General features: G+C 38.4%; 1 protein-coding gene across 4 annotated transcripts in view; it reads left to right on the forward strand.

The window, feature by feature from the left end:
• Nucleotides 1-14,976, forward strand: part of BRD9 (bromodomain containing 9) — a 63,814-nt gene extending 48,838 nt beyond the window's left edge. For all 4 annotated transcript variants that reach the window (XM_087713188.1, XM_087713190.1, XM_087713191.1 and 1 more), the window contains exons 10-17: nt 119-214; nt 1,593-1,725; nt 1,930-2,041; nt 5,775-5,813; nt 6,153-6,224; nt 7,583-7,685; nt 9,516-9,683; nt 14,286-14,976. In XM_087713188.1, coding sequence (XP_087569314.1) covers nt 119-214; nt 1,593-1,725; nt 1,930-2,041; nt 5,775-5,813; nt 6,153-6,224; nt 7,583-7,685; nt 9,516-9,683; nt 14,286-14,383 — 821 coding nt within the window. In that variant the 3' untranslated portion in view covers nt 14,384-14,976. The remainder of the gene's footprint in view (nt 1-118; nt 215-1,592; nt 1,726-1,929; nt 2,042-5,774; nt 5,814-6,152; nt 6,225-7,582; nt 7,686-9,515; nt 9,684-14,285) is intronic.
• Nucleotides 14,977-20,996: the final 6,020 nt, after the last annotated feature.

Here is a 20,996-nt window from a genome sequence, read left to right on the forward strand (position 1 = left end):
AGCCTTTTTGTAATTTCATGCAGTTCTAAAAATCCATGATAGTTTTATAAAAATATCCTCTTGTCTATTATTTTTGAAAACTCAATAAACATTTATTTATGTTTATTTTTTAAAATAGAGGAGGAAAGCCATCCAGTGGATCTGAGCTCTCTATCTAGCAAATTATTACCAGGTTTTACAGCATTAGGTTTCAAAGATGAAAGAAGGCACAAAGGTAAGTTCTGTGATGCAAATAATGTTTATATTTACAAAATTAAACATTTGTCTTCATATTTATAAAATGTTTTCATTCACTTTTGAATATTTTTAAAATGTAATTACTAGATATCCAGTGACTTAGGCAGTTTGGTCCTGTAGGTCTAATTGCAATGTAAATGACTAATTTCATTTGGATGAGGTACCATAATGCAAGCTTTTCTCAAGCATACAAGTTCTTTGTGGTGTCCACAAAGCTGTCTTAAAAACCAAGGAAGGCTTATCTGTAACTCGCTGAACTAGAGACATATTTTGGTGGCATAGTCAGGATTCTGTTATTGGCTCAGAACATTTCAATTTTAAAAGTATATATATTTCAGCCATTTTAAAATATGTTTTATGTCATTTTTCATATGTAATAAGAATACCAAACAACAATATTTATTAAAAAAATCAACAAGAAAAGTTCAAATACCATTAAAACATGCATCATAGTGGAATTAAATAATTTAAAACTTTATCAAATGTGAAAAAACAGAAAATGAAAATTGGCTGAATCTGTAATGGTTGTGTGCTGATTATTTATTAATTTGTGTTATTAGTTTTTCTAGCTGTCCAAGAAGAAGTTTGCAAGCTATAGTGTGGAAAAAAGAGGAAAAGAGGAAATTAATATTTTTACCACCTGTTTTATTTTTACAGATGGTAGAAATAAATCTGTGGAATCTCAGCTGCATCCTGAATCTTTTACAAAATGAAGAACAATTTTGTGTAAATTGCAGTTATACAAATTGTAGGCATACCTTTACTTACATTTGATTTTTAATTTATGATTGACCTCACACAGGCTGAACAGAGATAGCCAAAGGGCCAGATGTGGTCAGGGGATATAAAATACCCTGGTCTGATCAGGATTCTCAATATAAACAGTTGGATAGGAAGCAGAAACGTTAAACCTGGTTGAGAATTCACCACTTTCCTGCTTCTCCAGGCTGGCTGCTGTTTATTGCCTTGACTTTGATGTATAATGAGGGTCTTTAGATTGCCTGAGCATTGCAGGATATCAAAGACCAAAGTCTTGTTCCAAGAAGATTCCACCGAAAACATGGCAAAGATATGGGGTAAAACAAAAGAGTTTGGCATTAAAACAAGAGAAAGCACTTTGTAGGATGGTTTATGAACAATGCTTAGATAATAACTTCAAAAGACTCATATGTCTTCTGTCTTATTCTTTTACCATACTCTTTATTATTTGTAAAGATTGCACAAATAATTTTAGGAGTCACATTACCACAGTGAACCCAAGGTATAACCAATTGTTTACTGTAAAATATGTAAAACCCAAGAGTTACAGCTCAATTTTTTGCATAATATTTCAAACACATTTTTTATATTTTCAGTTACATTTCTTTCAAGTGCTAATACAGTGGTTTCAATGCAAAACCACTCTATCTTTCATGATTTGAAAATGGATGAAATGGAGCTGCTATATTCAGCATATGGAGATGAGACTGGGATTCAGTGTGCTTTAAGGTAAGATTGTTAAACTGCATTATTGAATCCCTGATCTTATAACACTGTTGGCAATATACATGGCCTTGGCATATGAAGAAGACCAATTTATTTTGAAGCTAGTATAAATAACAAAGAGAACAATTTAAAAAATATCCAAGAAACATAATCAAAAGCAAAATATGAATGCATCTGATATTTATTTTACACTGAAATTTCTTTTAGTCTTCAAGAATTTGTGAAAGACTCTGGAAGCTATAGTAAAAAAATAGTAGATGATTTGCTGGATCAGATCACTGGTGGAGATCATTCCAAGTCTATTTATCAACTAAAACAGGTAAGTGTGTTCACCAGACTTTCCTATCAAAACCTACTTTATAATACAGAGTTTGTAGCTGAAATTATTCTTAAATTCTTTTTATTGAAACAAATTATCTATCTCATCTAAATGGACTATAGCTAAATTATAACTAAAACCTGTGTAAAGATATTTTTTAACCTCAGAAATATTATATTTGACATAGTCATTAAAAATATTCTTTTCATCACAAAGATAGTTAAAAGGTACTTCTTCCTTTAAAAAAAATAACGTGCATAGATAAGTTTTTAGAGTGTACTATGCCAGACATAGAAGGTATATACAGTGGATATAAAAGCATCCATGTTAAAATGTCAGATTTTTTGAGATGTAAAAAAATAATCAGACCAGGATATGTTTCCCATTTTTAATAGACTAGAACAGAGTAAAGAGTAAAGGTCTTCTAGTCCAACACTCTGGTAAGCAGGAGACTTTATACCATTCCAGATAAGTGGCTGCCCAGTCTTTTCTTAAAAGCCTCCAGTAATGGAGCACCCACAACTTCTGAAAGGTTAACTGTTCTCACTGTTAAAAAAATTCTCCTTAGTTCTGGTTGCTTTTCTCCTTGATTAGTTTTCATCCATTATTTCTTGTCTTGCCTTCCCGTGCTTTGGTAAATAGGTTGACCTCCTCTTCTTTGTGATAGCCCCTCAAATATTGGGACACTGCTATCATATCTCCCCTGATCCTTCTTTTTACTACACTAGCCAAACCCAATAATATAATGTATATTAATCACATATTAATATATTTATAACAATAACATATAAATATAACATATAAATTGAACATTTTGTTTGAAAAACAAACTGAAATTTTCAGTGGGGGGGAAACAATAAAAAACCTACAATGATGTGATTGAATAAGTGTGCATAACCTTAAACTAATACTTCTTTTATTTTATGACAGTACTTGGGGTAGGAACGTCTATGCATGGTACATCTTGCCTTCGGAATCTTTGCCCCCTCTTCCTTGCAAAAGTGCTCCAAATCTGTCATATTGTAAGGACACCTCCTGTGCACAGTCATCTTCAATTCACCCCACAGATTTTCAATTGGATTCAATTCCAGGCTTTGACTGGGTCATTCCAAAACTTTGATCTGGTGAAGCCATTCTTCGGTCAATTTGGAGGTGTGCTTTGGTTATTTTAATATTGAAAGGTGAAATTATTTACGTCTTCAGCATTATCAGAGGCCTGAAAGGTTTGGGCCAAAATTGACTGATATTCAGAACTATTCATAATTCCCTCATCTTGACTAAAGCTCCTGAAGAAAAGCAGCCCCAAAGCATAATGCTGCCACTATTGTGCTTCACTGTGGTTATGGTGTACATTTGGTGATGTGCGTGTTGTTTTTGAGCCAAACATATTTTTTTGAGATTATAGCCAAAAAGTTTGGAAGGACATCCAGTTCTTGATAGTGTCATTTTAGTGCTATATTTTCTTTTCAATGACTGTTTTGTTTGGGTTCCATGCTATATGTAATGCCTTGCAAATGTTTTTGTACCCTTCTCCTGATTAATATCCTCCAACAATGAGATCCCACTGATGCTTTCTAAAGTCTTTGCAGTCCATGGTTTTTGCTATAAGAGACAACTGAGTTAATGTAAGAAAATTCCCAGTAGAGCAGCTGAACATTACATAGGCTTGTTCAGAGTCACGTTACTTGATGACAGGTGTATACTGACTATTTAATATTAGATTGAATGTGATTGGTTAATGCTAAAGAGAGCCATATCTCTGTTTATAAGAGAGTGTGCAGCCACGGTAATAAACATTTTTATTGTTTTTCCCCCAAAAGATTTCTGTTTGTTTTTCAATGGAATTGTCCAGTTTATGTTACATTTAAAAATATATTTCCATATCAGAAGCCTGGCATTTTAACAGGGCTATGCAGAATTTTTAGATCCATAAACTATTTGCTTAGATCCATAATTCAGTAACTTAATTTTTACCAATATTCCCATAAAACTAATCCCTTTGAGAAAATAACGTATTTCTGGTCCATGATATTCAGAATTGTCTCACTGACTAAGGGATAACTTGATACTCTTTATATCTTTTGTTTAAGTAGAAATATTTTCCATTGAAGAGGGGGATAAAATTGTTCATAAATTTAAGTAAAAGGAACAATAAAGAACAGAACATTAATTACTTAGTACTATTCTGATTCCTTTAAAAAGGGGAAGGGGAAAACAGGTCCAGGGAATTACAAATCAATCCAGCCTGACATCAATACCATGGGAAGATCTTGAAAAAGATAATCAAACAACAAATCTCTGAATGCCTACAAGCAAACAAAGTTATAACCAGTGTCCAACATGAGTTCATCAAAAACAGATCGTGCCAAACAAATCTTATTTCATTCTTTGTCAAAGTGACTAAATTAATGCACCAGTGAAATACTAGGACATAGTAACTTATATTTCAGGAAAGCATTTGATAAAGTTGAGCACAATCTACTTCTTGGCAAACTAGAAAAATATGGGATAGACAGTACCACGACCAGATGGGTCTGTAACTTGGCTGACAAATCATACTTAGTGTGTAGTCCTCAGCAGAGCTACATCTCGTGGAGGGAAGTAAGCAAGGTTCAATTTTGGACCCAGTACTCTTCAATATCTTCATAAATGATCTACATGAAAGAATAGATGGGGAACTCATCAAATATAGATGACACTAAGTTGGCAGGAATAGCCAACACCTCAGAAGACAGCTCAAAATCCAAAAAGGCCTTGACAGACTTGAACAATGGGGCTTGTCTAACAAAATGGAATTCAATGTAGATAGCAATAGCAGTAGACTTATATACCGCTTCATAGGCCTTTCAGGCCTCTCTAAGCGGTTTACAGAGAGTCAGCATATTGCCCCCAACAATCTGGGTCCTCATTTTACCCACCTCGGAAGGATGGAAGGCTGAGTCAACCCTGAGCCGGTGAGATTTGAACCGCTGACCTGCTGATCTAGCAGTAGCCTGCAGTGCTGCATTTAACCACTGTGCCACCTAAAAGTAGGTTTTACATTTAGCCAAGAAAAACCAATGGTATAGGTACAGGCTAATGCCAGTAATTGTGAAAGGAATCTTGGAATTGTCCTAATGGACAATCACTTAAATATGTGCCAACAGTATGCAGCAGTAGTCAAAGCAGCCAATGCAATCTTACACTGTACTAATAGTGGGATAGAATCAAGATCACGTGAAGTTCTAGTACTGCTTTACAAAGCCTTAGTAAGACCACACTTGGAATACTGCATCCAGTTCTGATCACTATAATCACAAGATATTGATAGCACCTGGATCCTGGGCCAGCAGAGGAGGGATAAGACAGTGGAGGTTAAAAGAGGATGGCAGGAGTAGGTGTGCTGGGTGAACAAAAGGGTGGAAATGGGAAGAAATGAAGGGAAGTGGAAGTGGAAGAAAGCATTATACCGGTAGTACTGTACAGCCTTGTTTGCTGAATGGAGCTTGGAGAGGAGGTAACAGGTCCAAACCAACTGTTCACACAGGGCAAGAGAAGCCCGACAACTTTGCCTAACTACTGCAACCAAAATGACCAGAACTACTGTCACTAAGTGGAGCATTATATTTCCCCTAATAAATGTTTTGCTTAGTGATGAAAACTCCAAATCCAATTAGTTGTTCAGTAAAGACTAACTGTACCAGAAAAACAGCAATATTATTTTTAAATTTATTTTTACTATTATAATTTTCAGAGGAGAAACATTCCAATGAAGCCACCAGATGATCTCAAAGTAAGTAACATTGCATCTCTAAACCTCACCTTGTAAAAAAAATACTGTTTCTTTAATGGAACAAATATTTCATTTATATAATAAATGAAGATAATAGTTGTATTATAGTAAAATTGCTTACCAGTATTCCTGATCTTTATAACACTTTTAAATTTTATGCTTGTTTGGGGTGAAAAAAATGTATGTAATTTTGCCATGATTTTTCCTATTAAATTATTTGAAGTCCCTTAAATAAAAGTCATACTATTTTCTTGCTGTAACTCTAGTGATGCAAAAATGATGGTTCCATAAGGAAAATGATTATGAGGTATAAATTAGCTTTAAACGTGATGTTTTTAGGTTCCGTCAGTCCTCATAAAAGAAGAACATAAGTTATGTAATACTTGCCCAGATGACTCCAAGCAAAATATGGTAATATTTCTTTTTAAGTTTAATTCTTTCTTAACTTATTATTTCAAATAGTTGGTTCTTAGCATTTTCTACCTCTTTTTTAATTTTCCTTTCCTTTTTTCTTTTAAGATTACAGACCTTATTCTTTATCACTCTTCCTCTGTTCCCCCCTCCCCCCCTCACACATATACATGCACACACGTGAGCGCGTGCACACACAAAACACATGCAGGTCATAGGACAGCAGATGATCCAGGTCAGGAATACAGGTAGTCCTTGACTTACAACTTTTAGTTACCATTCGAAGTTACAATGGGACTGAAAAAAGTGACTTAAGACCATTTTTCACATATGACCATTGCAGCATCCCCATGGTCATGTCATTTATATTTGGATGCTTGACAACTGGTTCATATTTATGATGGTTGCAGTGACCCTGGGTGTAATCACCTTTTGCAATGTTCTGACAAGCAAAGTCAATGGGGAAGCCAGTTTCATTTAATAATCGTGTTACTAATTTAACAACTGCAGTGATTCACTTAGCAAATGTGGCAAGAAAAGTTGTAAAGTAGGACAAAACTCACTTAACAAATGTCTCACTTAGCAACATAAGTTAACTTGCACACAATAGTTCAAATAGACTTGGAGTAAAACTGAGCTTTTTTGCACTTAAGTATACTATCCGCAAGCTCAAACTAATTAGTTTCATATGATTCACAGTATATGTACAAGGGATGTTACATGTGACAAGGCCCAGAAAAGATAATTATATCTGTGTCTATTAAAATTTTGTGGACACCTTGATTGACCAAAGCAAGGATGGGCAGCTGTAATCAACGTATCGCCTATCAGTGTTATCCCTGATTTCTAAGGTGAATGTAAGAGAAAATGTAGATCTGAATGAAAGTTGTTTGATCTTGTCAAGTTGATGACTCAATGCTAGAAGTTATGGTTAAGGAACAAAAAGGTAAAAATGTATGTCAGAAAGTGTAAATTGTAACTTCATTGGTGTAATGTAGGTTGTATATATGAAAGTAGGGTGATCCGTACAGCTTTTGGTTAGGAGTTGTGTTGAACAAACATACGTTTCAAAACGATTCTGCAAACATAAAATTTGTTCCTGAATAAAAAAGTTGTTGCAAATAGCACTTTACTGAATTTTTAGCCCTAGATATGCAAATAAAAAATAATTGCATATTTGCATAGTAAATATTTTTTCTCATTTGGCTGCTATGTAGAAAGAATTAAACATTTTATGTTGTTGAAACTTTATTTACATTTTACTAAATACTGAATTGATAACAGCTTTCAGCACAGTAATACTTATTATAGCTAATTAATCCATTGCATAGATATAATTTTCTTTGTTTTTTTTCCAGATTGGAGAAGCCATTGGAGATAATAATAGTTCTGTTTTGGACTTTTTATCTATGAAAACCTATTCAGATATGTCACTTGATATATCCATGCTGAGTTCATTAGGTAGGTGTTCATATGCAGTAGTTTAGCACTGAAGGTAAAAATACAGTGCTATACATTATCTGTTCCATTAGTCCATTAAAATGTTTGGGAATTGCTGGGTTTTGACATAAACCTTATAATATATACAATACTCCTTTTAATGCTTTGCTATGAAAATCATGGTTTCTACTCTAGATGGCAGTACTTGGAGGGAGATAGAATTGTAAAAACTATGTAATAATTGCATATGCTCTTTGTGGTTATAATTTAATAACTTGTGGGGGTGGGGGTGAATTAATGAAAGGGATGGAGCATTCTGAGAAAAACAGCATCTTCTACAGATGCTCATAGCTTCAGGTCGGTTGTCAGTTATTTAAACCAATAGTCATCTATTTTGTTTAAATTGCTAATTCGAGCAGCCTATGACTGCTCCCACTGCTAATATATGCTTACGCAATTTATTGTATCCAAACTGCTGGGAAGAATGCTCAGCTGTAACAGCTCCTTTTTTCAGAAAAGAATATGTAAATCAAATCATAAGATAGAAAAACATATTAAGAAGAATTTTGCATTTTTAGCAGCTACATAACATAGTATCTGATAGGCTTTCATAATTGTTTAATTTGGGGATCTATTAAGACCATCAATGGGTCATCACATATATTATATTATGGTGATCACAGGTACCAAGTTGCTGATTCCCAATTTTATGTAGTCCTTAAAAGATTCAGATGGCGATGTACTCGTTCATGTAAGGAGGAGCTTGGGAACTGATAACTTAAAGGCATCATGGAGTAATTGATACATTGACAATTATAAAGTGATCACTAGAAATCAGCATACCTTTTTGAATTTTTGGTTGGATAATTTCATTAATAGAATGTGGAATATAATATATCTTGATCTCATTTAGACATTTGATAAATACTTTCTTATAGTCTGTCCAGAAGTTTAGTTAAAAAGGTAGATAATTAAGTGGATCATAACTATCTGGAAAATTGCATTGAAATTGTTTATATATAAGGAAATCAGAAATGCTTTGTTTAAAACAATTGTTTCTTAAAAATCAGGAAGGATAAAAAGCTGGATCAGTACCGGTGGTGGGTTGCAGGCGGTATGCTCCGGTACGTTCGTACTGGAGCCTGCCTGGAGCACTGGGTACTGTTCCGGTATGGTACTCCAGAGGGCCCGCCCGCCCGCGCTCCTTATCTGTCCTTTAAGCCTTTGGCGCTTACGCACATACAGCGCGTGTACGATGCTCCGCTGAGCAGCTGGAGCGTTGCAGAGGCTTGTGGAGCCTCTTAAAAATCAGGAAGGATAAAAAGCTGGATCAGTACTGGTGGTGGGTTGCAGGCGGTATGCCCCGGTACGTTCGTACTGGAGCCTGCCTGGAGCACTGGGTACCGTTCTGGTATGGTGCTCCAGAGGGCCCGCCCGCCCAAGCTTTTTATCTGTCCTTTAAGCCTTTGGCGCTTACGCGCATACAGCGCATGTGCGATGCTCCGCTGAGCAGCTGGAGCATTGCAGATGCTTGTGGAGCAACGCTGGCAGGTACAACGCATGTGTGCGCTGCATGCATGTGTGCAAGTCCCGCTCATATCCATGTGGGCGGCGCCGGGCCCGTTCCAATCGTACGGGTTGGAATGGGATCCGGAACCCATCCCCTGGTCAGTAGCCAGGGAAGTGTCTATACAACTTAGTCCATATTAGCCTTATTCTTACATTTTATTCAGCATATATCAGGTTTATCTACCATTATATAAGACTGATGGAATAACAAATCTTTTTGATTTTAACTTCTTAAACCATCTCAAATTCTTTTTGTACTCAATAATCTAATGTTGCTAACAGGTAAAGTAAAGAAAGAAGTTGATCATGATGACAATCATTTACACTTGGATGAAACAACTAAATTATTACAGGACCTCCATGAGGTACAGACTGACAGAATAGGATCCAGGCCTTCCTCCAACCTCAGTTCCCTCTCTAATGCTTCTGAAAGGGAACAACATCACCTAGGTAAATGTGTTTAACAGTATAATTACCAAACTCTTTATTTTCATTAAAAGATGTTTGTAAGATTATGAGGGTATGAAGTATATTCATGTTATATAAGTAAAGCTGGTTTCTTCGTCTAGCATCTAGTAGACTATTTTTTTCTTCTCATTCCCAACTTCCTTATCTCATAGATTGTTTTGATCATAAAGGTACCGTATTTTTCGGAGCATAAGATGCACCAAGAGGCATTTAAAAAAAAAAGTTTTTGCACTCTGCAAACCTCACAAAATTGGCCTTAAAAAAAAAAGGACATGAATAGCCTTTAGGAGGCTTATAGAGTGCTCCTGCTGGGGGGGGGGAATTTCTGCCCTCCCCAGCCCCCAGGAGCACTCTGAAAGCTTCCTAAAAGCTATGAACAGCTATTTTGGTGAAGGGGGCGGGATTTCGGGAGGCAAAAAATGCTGTATTCAGTGTATAAGATGCACCCAAATTTTCAGCCTCTTTTTTCAGGGAAAAAGATGAGTCTTATACTTTGAAAAATATGGTACATTAGAAATATTTCAAATGACAGAATATAAATACTGAATTCTAAATAAATGCAGATTGATAAATTTGACCAAAATTTAGTTTTTCTAAATTTTTATGGATTTTTATTTAAAATATGGATTTAATATTATTTCACCAAATTAATTGAGATGGGCCTCTCATAGTTCCAAATAAACATTTATAAACATTCAAACAAAATTATTGGTAATATAAAGAAACATAAAATATGTTATAAAAGTTATATTTTACAGTAAAATAATTTATTAATCTTGGAATTTATTCCATCATTCCAGAATGCTACTGAAAAGTTTCTGCTTCTAATGATTATTGGCTCACTCTTAATAGGAGAAAGTAAACATACGTTAGATGAATGGAGTGGTAAATTTAATTATGAGGCAGAACCTTTCAACAGAATAAATGCTATAGTGATCTTAATGTAACCTGTCTGCTAAATCTCTGTGAGCATTTATTTGTATAAAATTGAATTGATAGACCAGGACTTCTCAAGTCACCTTTCAATCAGACGCATGTAGACACAGCATAGTCATCTGCCAGTCAAGGCATCTATTGTTATATGTCTGACTGGAGAAATCCTGGTCTGCCATTTTTTATAGCAATCATGTCCTATCAGACCAGCAGCACAAATCAAAATGGCCATGAACAAAGTTGAAATAAGGGGCATACTTACAGGCAGAGGAGCTAAAACCTGTCAGTAGAAATTGGCTAGATTTTAACACTGCTATTACATTATCACCATTGCCACTGAAAGATTATCTCAGGAGAAAATACCAGATCAGAAAAACCCATAGTTAGTTTATCTCATTATATTCTGCAGATGAGAGGAAAGCTGTAGTATGTAGACATGTCCTTAAAATTACATTTGCTGAGCCAAAATTCAGTCAATTATGAATGCATCCCAGAAATCATGTCTTGATAAAACTGCATTGTGAATTAGTTCTCTAATGCTACATACATCTAATTTACTTCTTCCTCAACTGAACAGTTTACTATATAGTCTAGACTGCAATAACTTAATAAATACTTATGGTTTATTATATTAAAACTACCTATCTAATATTTAACCTTGTTTAAATCCAATAATTCTAGATGCAAGTCACTTTAATTATCAGAGTAACTCTAAGTGGATTACATATTAAGATTAAAATAATTATAAAATTCTAAAACAGAAAACAAAAGTAATGCATAGTCATGCATTATGGAGGATAACCAACATTAAACAATTATAACAATCAGGATTTAATTAGTAGAGAGTAGGTCATGCATCTTATTGCAAAGTCTTCTGGAACAACTTTTCACAGCTTTATGAATGCCTTGGAAAAAGCCTCAGGAATACTGTATTATACAGATTAATGGAAAAGTTGCACTTCCTAAATCCAACAGGATTGTAGTGCTTGACAGCCTGACTTGGCATTCATCAACTCTGGTTGGGCAGAGACAGCAGAAGAAATATAATAATTGATACAGTAAAAGATAGTAAAAGATACAGGTTATTAAATCCTAAGCAATATGGAGTTCCATAAGTGATAACCAGCACCTTGAATTGTACCAGATTATAACATAACCAGTGCAATTTGCAGAGCAGAGGTGTTACTTGGGAAAAAGAGGAAATACCCAGAAACATTCACTTGGCTGCATTCTGGACCAATCACAGCTTCCACATAGTTGATAGTTGACTATCCCTGTAATTGACCTTATATAGAGCACATTGCAATAATTCAAAGAGAAGATACAGCACAGCATAAGTAACTGTAAGAATACTCTCCCATTCAAAAAAATAATAATGCAACTAGCATCTCAGAGGGATGTATTTATTTATTAAGTTTCTATGCTTCCCATTTCACAATTCAAGGTTACTCTGGACAGATTTATACAAAAGCCCTTCTGGGCCATGGCTGCCACCTACTTGTTGAATCTAAGGAGGATTCCCAAAATGTATCAGTTCTACTTGGAGAAATGTGATTCTGCCAAGAACTAAAGGGTTCAATATAAAGATGGATATTATTTGTATACCGATGATTTCTGATCCCAGGCGTATGGAAAGCTTTATCTACCGGCCTCATGTTGATGTTAAATAGGAATGGGGGGGGGGATGAAACTAGGTGGGGTTCTATATAGTAAGGGTCTTGGATTAGATGTCTCTTCACCTATCAATAGCAAGTGAAATAAGCTTTAGAGAAAGTTGAGAAACATAGATAATAGCTATCATTCCCAACCCTTTGAGATTATCATATTGTTCAGAAGGGATGCTATGACTGATTTTATTGAATGCCATTGAAGTCAGGCAGAACCAATAGGGTCATAATGGCCCATCCTGTTCTCACTATGCACAAGCATAGTCTCTATGCTGAACCCAGATCAGTTTGAAAAGGATCCTGATAAGTCACTTCCTTCAGAACCCCCTAACATTGAATTGAATTGAATTGAATTTATTATATTTCTATGCCGCCCTATTCCCAGAAGGGACTCAGGGCAGCTCACAAATCAAGTCAGGGGAGGGAGGGGATACAAATAGGGAAAAAAGACATGGACAAAAACAATACCACAATTTAAAAACAATCAACAACCACACCATTCGAGCGGGGACAAGAACTCATCATTCCCAGGCCTGCCGGAACAGCCAGGTTTTAAGGGCTTTGCGGAAAGCCTGGAGGGTGGTGAAGGTTCGAATCTCCACGGGGAGCTCGTTCCAGAGAGCCAGAGCAGCCACAGAGAAGGCCCTCCTCCAGGTGGTTGCCAGTCGGCATTGGCCAGTGGATGGAATTCGGAGGAGGCCTAATCTGTGGGATCTAATCGGTCTGTTGGAGGTAATTGGCAGCAGGCGGTCTCTCAAGTACCCAGGTCCAATACCATGAAGGGCTTTATAAGTGACGACTAGCACCTTGAAGCGTATCCGAAGACCAATAGGCAGCCAGTGCAGCTCGCGGAGGATAGGTGTAACATGGGTGTACCGAGGTGCACCCACAACCGCTCGCGCGGCTGCATTCTGGACAAGCTGAAGTCTCCGAATGCTCTTCAAGGGCTGCCCCATGTAGAGCACATTGCAGTAGTCCAGTCTTGAGGTCACTAGGGCACGAGTGACTGTTGTGAGGGCCTCCTGGTTCAGGTAGGGACGCAATTGGTGCACCAGGCGAACCTGGGCAAATGCCCCCCTGGTCACAGCCGACAAATGGTGTTCAAAAGTCAGCTGTGGGTCCAGGAGGACTCCCAAATTGCGAACCCTGTCTGAGGGGCATACTGTTTGACCCCCCCAGCCTGAGAGATGGAATACTTGGCCAATTGATGGGAGGGAAACACACCAGCCACTCGGTCTTATCCGGATTGAGTGCAAACATTGCCATACCATCACTTTATCCCAAAAGAATATGATGCAATAATGAACAGGAGACATACAGTACCATTGCTGTGGGATAGCTGTCTAACTCGAGTATGAATTCACCATTTGCATCCAGCCAGTAGCTAACTCCTGGGATTCCTTGGGAAAGAAATATGAAGAAGTAGTACCACTAATATTACCAAGGACCTTGTCCACTTTCTCAAGATTCACACGCTTAAACTCTTCTAGATAAATAGGGCAAACCCCCCTCCACAGTCAATTCCACAGGATCTGTCCAGTAAGTGTTCAACTCTAAACCAATTGGGATGATTATAGTCTCACAAAATCTAGTACTTAACACAGAAGTACTTAAGATATTCTTTAACGATCTGTGATAATTTTTGTAGCTCTCTGAGCTTTCTTTAACTTTCAATAGTAAGGCCAACAAAAACCACTATTTTGGAATCTGAAATATAGAAAAACTAGAATGTAATATGAATAGTAAGTTTTACACAGCTTTAAAAAAAGAACTTTCTTGGCATTCCAAAGAGTAAACAATAAAAAATGTTCCAGCCTTTTCTGCACTGTTAAATTTGGCAACTTTTTTGACAATTAATAAAATTGACATTATAGTCTGGATCATATTCATTTAAAAATTGTGATAAGACATTTAAAAAGTGAAACTTTCAAAATGTCTCATAATTAATATTAATTTGATTATTTTCTGTCCATGTTTTACACAGGAAGCCCATCTCATCTAAGTATAGGAGAGCAGCAAGATATGGTCCATGACCCCTATGAATTTCTTCAGTCTCCAGAATCTACAAATACCAATAATTAATCTCAGATATTCTGTACATATTAACTGTATAACAGTTAACAGAATCCCATGAAACAGTACACATTTCAACCCCAACCTTCAAAAAAGAATTAATGTTTAGTAACATGTATACATTTTACTTGGATAAAAAACGTCATGGTATTGGTACCACCAGAAACTATATTTTAGCAGTATGTGCAATGGACATTGCTGAAGGAGTTACAAATTATGTACTTTGAAAAGAAAAACTTGTTTAATTTTATAAAAAAATGGCTAACTAGCTGTTTATCATGCTTTTTGATTGTTACGCATACTTGGTGTACAAGTGTGTCTATGTAAAATTTTGTTAGGATAAATTTATTTTATTTGTAATATAAGTTTTAGACATAGGATAGTTTTCATATTTGCCCTCCTATCAGTTTTTCATTGTCAAGATGGCCTGATGAAAAGAAAGGTATTGACTCTTCATTGGGAATTTTTAAAATTAAGTGTTTGAAATTTGATATTGAATGATTTTTAAACATTATGTGGAAACTAGAATAATACATTCAATATTAACAATATTCCAAATATTAATAAATGTGTACTTGTGTTCTGAAGTTTCCAGTTGATAATTTGTCAGCTAGTTCATAATTTGTCATCTTGAGTTAATTATGATGTGCTATATATGCATCACTTTAATATTGTAGTTTTAAGATTCCTATAGCAGGGATTGCAAACATGACCCAAGAGCTGCATGCAGGCTGCTGAATTCTTTTGTATAGCCTACATTAACTCATCATGAAGTATTGTTTGCTTCTCCTCTTCTTTTTTTTGTCCTGGAAGGCCCCAGCTTTCTACCATTGTCTGGCTTTGCAGGATTTCTTTCTGCGGGTTGGGGCAGCATTTTTGTAAGACTAATTCTTATGTGCAGCTATGATGGCACTAATGATGATTCTAAATATTGGTTAGGGTAACCATGAAGAGCCAGAGAGTGCATGTCAATGCAGTATGTTTGTACACAGAACAACATAGTGGCTGAGGTATGCAACAATATGCCGGTTAAATGGAGAAGATCAAAATAGCAATAGCAATAGCAGTTTAGACTTATATACCACTTCATAGGGCTTTCAGCCCTCTCTAAGCAGTTTACAGAGTCAGCATATTGCCCCCAACAAAAATCCGGGTCCTCATTTTACCCACCTCGGAAGGATGGAAGGCTGAGTCAACCCTGAGCCGGTGAGATTTGAACAGCCGAACTGCAGTCAGCTGAAGTAGCCTGCAGTGCTGCATTTAACCACTGCGCCACCTCGGCATCTCCTTCATTTTTTCTTGCTACAAGAACTCATAACTAAACAATATTTTACTGCTTTACAATAAGTAGCAAATTTCTGCTTTGTAAAGATGAGTAATATTTTAATTTAATTTTAATAATTACTAATATATTTCATTTGTTATTTAATAATGTATTTTAATATTTGTTGTCTTTTTTTCTTTTTAAATATGTGGTCTAAACTCAGTGCATTTTATGTAAGATACTAATATTGATTTTGTTTGAGATTACAGATACAGAATACAGATAATGCTTTCTTATTGACATTAATTACGGCAGAGATTCTGTTTGCTAATCAACACTGGCATAAACACAATATCATGTAACTGTGCTAAGCAAATTCAAATGCAATCATCACTGCATTCCCTGGTCAAATCATTGCTATTTGCAACTTTCTTCTGACTTCCCCAATGACTCTTTGTTCAATCAATCAGAATAGAACTGGAAGGGACCTTGGAGATCTTCAAATCCAACCTTCTGCTCAAACAGGAGACCCTATACCATTTCAAATAACCATCTACAACTTCTGATGGCAAGGTATTCCATTGGTTAATTATCCTCACTGTTTCTCCTTAATCCCAAGTTGCTTTTCTTGTTTATTAGTTTCCATCCATTATTTCTTGTCTTGCCTTCTGTACTTTGGCCAAGTGTTCTATCTCTCAGGCTGGGGGGTCAAACAGTACGCCCCTCAGACAGGGTTCGCAATTTGGGAGTCCTCCTGGACCCAGAGCTGACTTTTGAACACCACTTGTCGGCTGTGACCAGGGGGGCATTTGCCCAGGTTCGCCTGGTGCACCAGTTGCGTCCCTACCTGAACCGGGAGGCTCTCACAACAGTCACTCGCGCCCTAGTGACCTCTAGACTGGACTACTGCAACGTGCTCTACATGGGGCAGCCCTTGAAGAGCATTCGGTGACTCGAGCTTGTCCAGAATGCAGCCGCGCAAGCGATCGTGGGTGCACCTCGGTACACCCACATAACACCTATCCTCCGCGAGCTGCACTGGCTGCCAATTGGTCTCCGGATACGCTTCAATGTGTCATAATGCATAATACAGGGAAAGATAGCTGAACAAAGTCAGATTAGTCTTTTAAACTTTAAGAGAGCCAGCTTCAACAAACTAAGATAGAAAGGGTTCCATGGATGAGAATTTTAAGAAGGAAAAACAGTGCATGATGCTTAGGATTTCTGAAAAATAAAATGATAAAGAGCCACACAATAACAATACCACAGAGGGAGAGAGAACAGTAAAAGATTCCAGATGAGAAGACCTCCAAGGTCCCTTCCAATTCTGTTATTCTGTTGCATAGAGACAAAAAGGACAAGTGGAATAAGGGGCATGTAACTAGAGCAGGCTACCAGAAAAAAGCCCAAATGTTCAATGACCAAGTCGGAATGGTTAAAACTCAGAATGAACTAAGACTTGCAACAAATGCCAAAATAACAACAACAACAACAAAGTTTATTTCAATATGTAAGGAACAAGAAAAAAGTCAAGGAAAAGATCAATCTACTAATGGGAAATGATAGCATATAGGTTACAGGCAGCATGGAGAAAGGCAAACTGCGTAATGCCTTCTTTGCATCTGTCTTCACCCAAAAGAAAAAGAAAATAGTCCTACCTATCAAAAGCAGCACAATAAGAGACAGAATAGGAATGCAGGTAAAAATAGGCAAGGAATTAATAAGAGAACATCTATTTGTTTAGGAGAAGTTCAAATCTCTAGGAACAAATGATTTACCTCCCAGGGAATTGAAGAAATTGGCAGGTAGGATCTCAAAACTATTTAATGAAATCTTTGCGAACTCCTGAAGCACCAAGGAACTGTCAGAGAACTGGAAAAGAGGTGATATAGTTCCAATCTTCAGAAAAGGTAAAAAAAGTGAATGTAGGAAATTATAAGTCAATCACCTTGACATCAATACATGAGAAAATCCTGGAAAAGTTAATCAAGCAGTGGATTTGTGAACATAGAAATGAACAAGGTGATTACTGGAAGCAGCACGGGTTTGTTAAAAATAGGTCATGCCAGAAAAATGCTATTGCTTTCTTTGATAAAGTGTCTAATAGGTCAGCGAAATGCTGTAGATATAGTATAATAAGACATAGTACCAACAGCAGATGGATTCGCTATTGGCTGACCAACTGCTCTCAGCATGTAGTCCTTAGATCTATATCTATGTGGACGGAAGCATGCAGTGGATTGCCTCCAGAAACTTTCTTAAGTCTGGTGCTTTTCAACATTTTCATAAATCACTTTTGGTAAAAAGATAGCTAACTGACAACACACCCAGAAAAGGATCCCTGAAGGCTTTTCCCCTGGACTGTAGTTTTTTCAATATGCCAACAGAAGGAACTGGCATTCCTTTATATCAGTGGTCCCCAACCCCCGGTCCGTGGACCGGTGCCGGGCCGCGGAGTACCTGGCACCGGGCCGCGCAGCGGCCGGGGGCCATGATCCCTGCAGCTGGGCGCCGTGGCTCTCCTGCTGCGCCAGCCGCTCCTCTTCCAGCCGCTCGCCCAGCGCGCAAAGCTCCCGGCAGCGGCGCCACAGCTCCTCGAGGCGCCGGCGGCTCTCCTGGTTCTGCGCGCGCAGCTTGCGCAGGTCCTCTTGGCCCGGGCGGCCCCCTTCCAGCTCCTGCATCGCCCGCAACTCGGCCTCGTATCGCTCCAGGCTCTGCGCGCAGCTCCAGCTCACCACCAGCGCGTAGTCGGAGGCCAGCTGCCGCTTCTCGGAGCGCCCGGCCCGGAGGACGCGCGGGGCAGACAGCAGCGCGGCTGGCCGCTGCTTGCGCCCTTCCTGCAGCCCTTCGTGCTCAGCCAGGAGCTGCTCCAGCAGCGCCTCCAGAGCGGCGCAGTCGGCCCACAGCCCCTCCAGCTGCTGCCGCCGCCGGGCCAGCTCGGGCTCCAGGCGGCGGAGACGCAGCTCTCCAAGTTGCGCGCTCAGCCTCTCCAAGCTCTCCAACTCGTGGCGCAGCGCGTCCCGCTCCAGCTCGCCTTGAGGTGATCTCAAAAAATAAGCTAGGTTGGATATGACTGGGATAAGATTTCCAGATGTTGACTTGGCTCAAGTCACCGGTTCCTTTTTCTTGCTGAATGAAAACTCCTGCATCATGGTTGTATGTAGGATGTATTTAGAAAAATTCAAGATGGGAACCATCTTGGTTTTTATGTGATGCAAATAAAAGAATAAATAGGCTTTTAATTTCATAGTCATGGCTATTACCTTGACATTTTCGATGTCACTCTGACACCCCTGTCCCAGATAATTTGGTGAATGGACAGAGAGGCTACCAGCTAGTAGTAGGCTGGCTTGAATGCACTTACTAAGAAAGGATTCACAGTGAATTCAATGAATAACATTTTTGGGTGATCATCAATCTGATGGGAGCTATATATCTATTGCAGCATTTACCTGCAAATTTAAAGGAAGTCCAGAAAGCGATTGCAATCTATTTGGCATATATTTACAAATACATATTGAAAATAATGCAACATCTAACATTTTCTGATCATGGTGCTGTCATTGGTGTACTATCCTGGTAATTAAAAATGATGTCTGTAGAAGAATAAAAATGTGGTTGTGTGTTAACAAAAGAATAGAAACTATAAGCATATAATCTTCCATTCAAATAGTTAGAAATTAACTAGAAATAGTTAGTCCAGTTTACAAGCAACAGCCTGACGGTAGATCAGTTTACTGAAATATGGATTACTTAAAGGGGTACTCCGGGCTGGGAGTTTTTTTACACCCCCCCCCCACCCCTGCGCGCGCTCAGCGGGCCACGGTAAAATTATCACAGGCTGACTGGTCCGCGGCGATAAAAAGGTTGGGGACCACTGCTTTATATGATTCTCCTGGGAAAAGTCCTAGAATTATCCCACAAGATCCTCCGATACAGCAAAAGTCTGCAAGTAGCTTCAGGAGCCAGAATGGGACAATTCTCCATGGCCACATAACCTGCCCATTTCACCACAGGTTTTCCAGCATGGCTGCCCGCCACCGCCGCCTTTTGTCCACGGCTGTTCCACCACTACCACCACCCAAAGATAATTAAAGATGCCTTTGGTGCTTCTAACTTCTAGCATAATTTTGACATAACACTTGATGGGGAGAGGCACAGGGAACATTGGCAGAAGTAGTGCTGGAAAACAGTGGTGCTGTTGGTGGACTAGGGGGAGCTACACTGTCACGTTCACCAGCAGGGTTTGGGTGGTGAGGGAAGGGGGGTGACAGGCAGCATGTAGGTGGGGGGGGGCTTTGTTAACAGTGTTTGGATAGCATGGGTAAGAGGTGACAGATTTTGCCAGCAGTGGTATCACCACATTTTGTGCATTAAATGTACACAATTTGTGGAAAAACCCATTAGTTGGGGAGCAGGGAGGGAAGTTCAAAATATGTGTGTTTACAGTTGTCAGGTGCAATGAGTAGCCTCCTGCATGCCACCATCATCTCAGTTTGAAGGATGAGGGTTTAGCCTCCATACGGTTCCACTATGACCATGATTCCATACTGCCTGAACATGCCTTCCCCATATACCTCTTCCCCCTGACCCAATATTCTCTTCATTCAGGAACTGCCCCTCCTTTTATTTTCCACATCCGAAACATCAGTTGCACTTGCTTTTCCTTGCACTGTGAAGTTCTTTGCACTAGGGGTGGAGGAATCTGTCAGCTGCCTTGAAAGCAGGGTGAAGGGTGAGGTGTTGGATCACCACCCCAGCAATTACTTTCTCCAAACACCCAAGCAAACAGTTGCCCCCAACCAGCAAAAGTTCCCAAGGCCAACAAGCATGCAAAATTAAACACATCATTATGTAAAGACAAGCAAAGGATCCAAATGATAGAGATCCACAGACCTCAGGAAGCCACACTAAGGAATCATTTTAAAATAAGCCAGGAGCAACCTGAAACCTTTCCAGCAAGAGACACATCCCAAAACAAACACCCAATCAATCAGAATAGAGCTGGAAGGGAGCTTGAAGGTCTTCTAGTCCGTCCCCCTGCTCAAGCAGGAGACCGTATACCATTTCAGACAAGTGACTGTCCAATCTTTTCTTAAAACCCTAGTGATGAAGCATCCGCAACTTCTGAGGGCAAACTGTTCCACTGGTTAATTGTCCTCACTGTTAGGAAGTTTCCCTTTAATTCCAGATTGTTTCTCTCCTTGGTTAGCTTCCATCCATGGTTTCTTGCCCTGCCTTCTGGTGCTTTGGAAAATAACTTGACCCCTTCTTCTTTGTGGCAACTTCTCAAATACTGGAATACTGCTATCATGCCCGCCCTAGTCCTTCTTTTCTCTAGACTAGCCAAACCCAAAT

Source organism: Thamnophis sirtalis, unplaced genomic scaffold (assembly GCF_051295495.1).
Source record: "Thamnophis sirtalis isolate CommonGarterSnake01/CBP01778 unplaced genomic scaffold, rThaSir2_p1.2 scaffold_4, whole genome shotgun sequence".
NCBI lineage: Eukaryota > Metazoa > Chordata > Lepidosauria > Squamata > Natricidae > Thamnophis > Thamnophis sirtalis.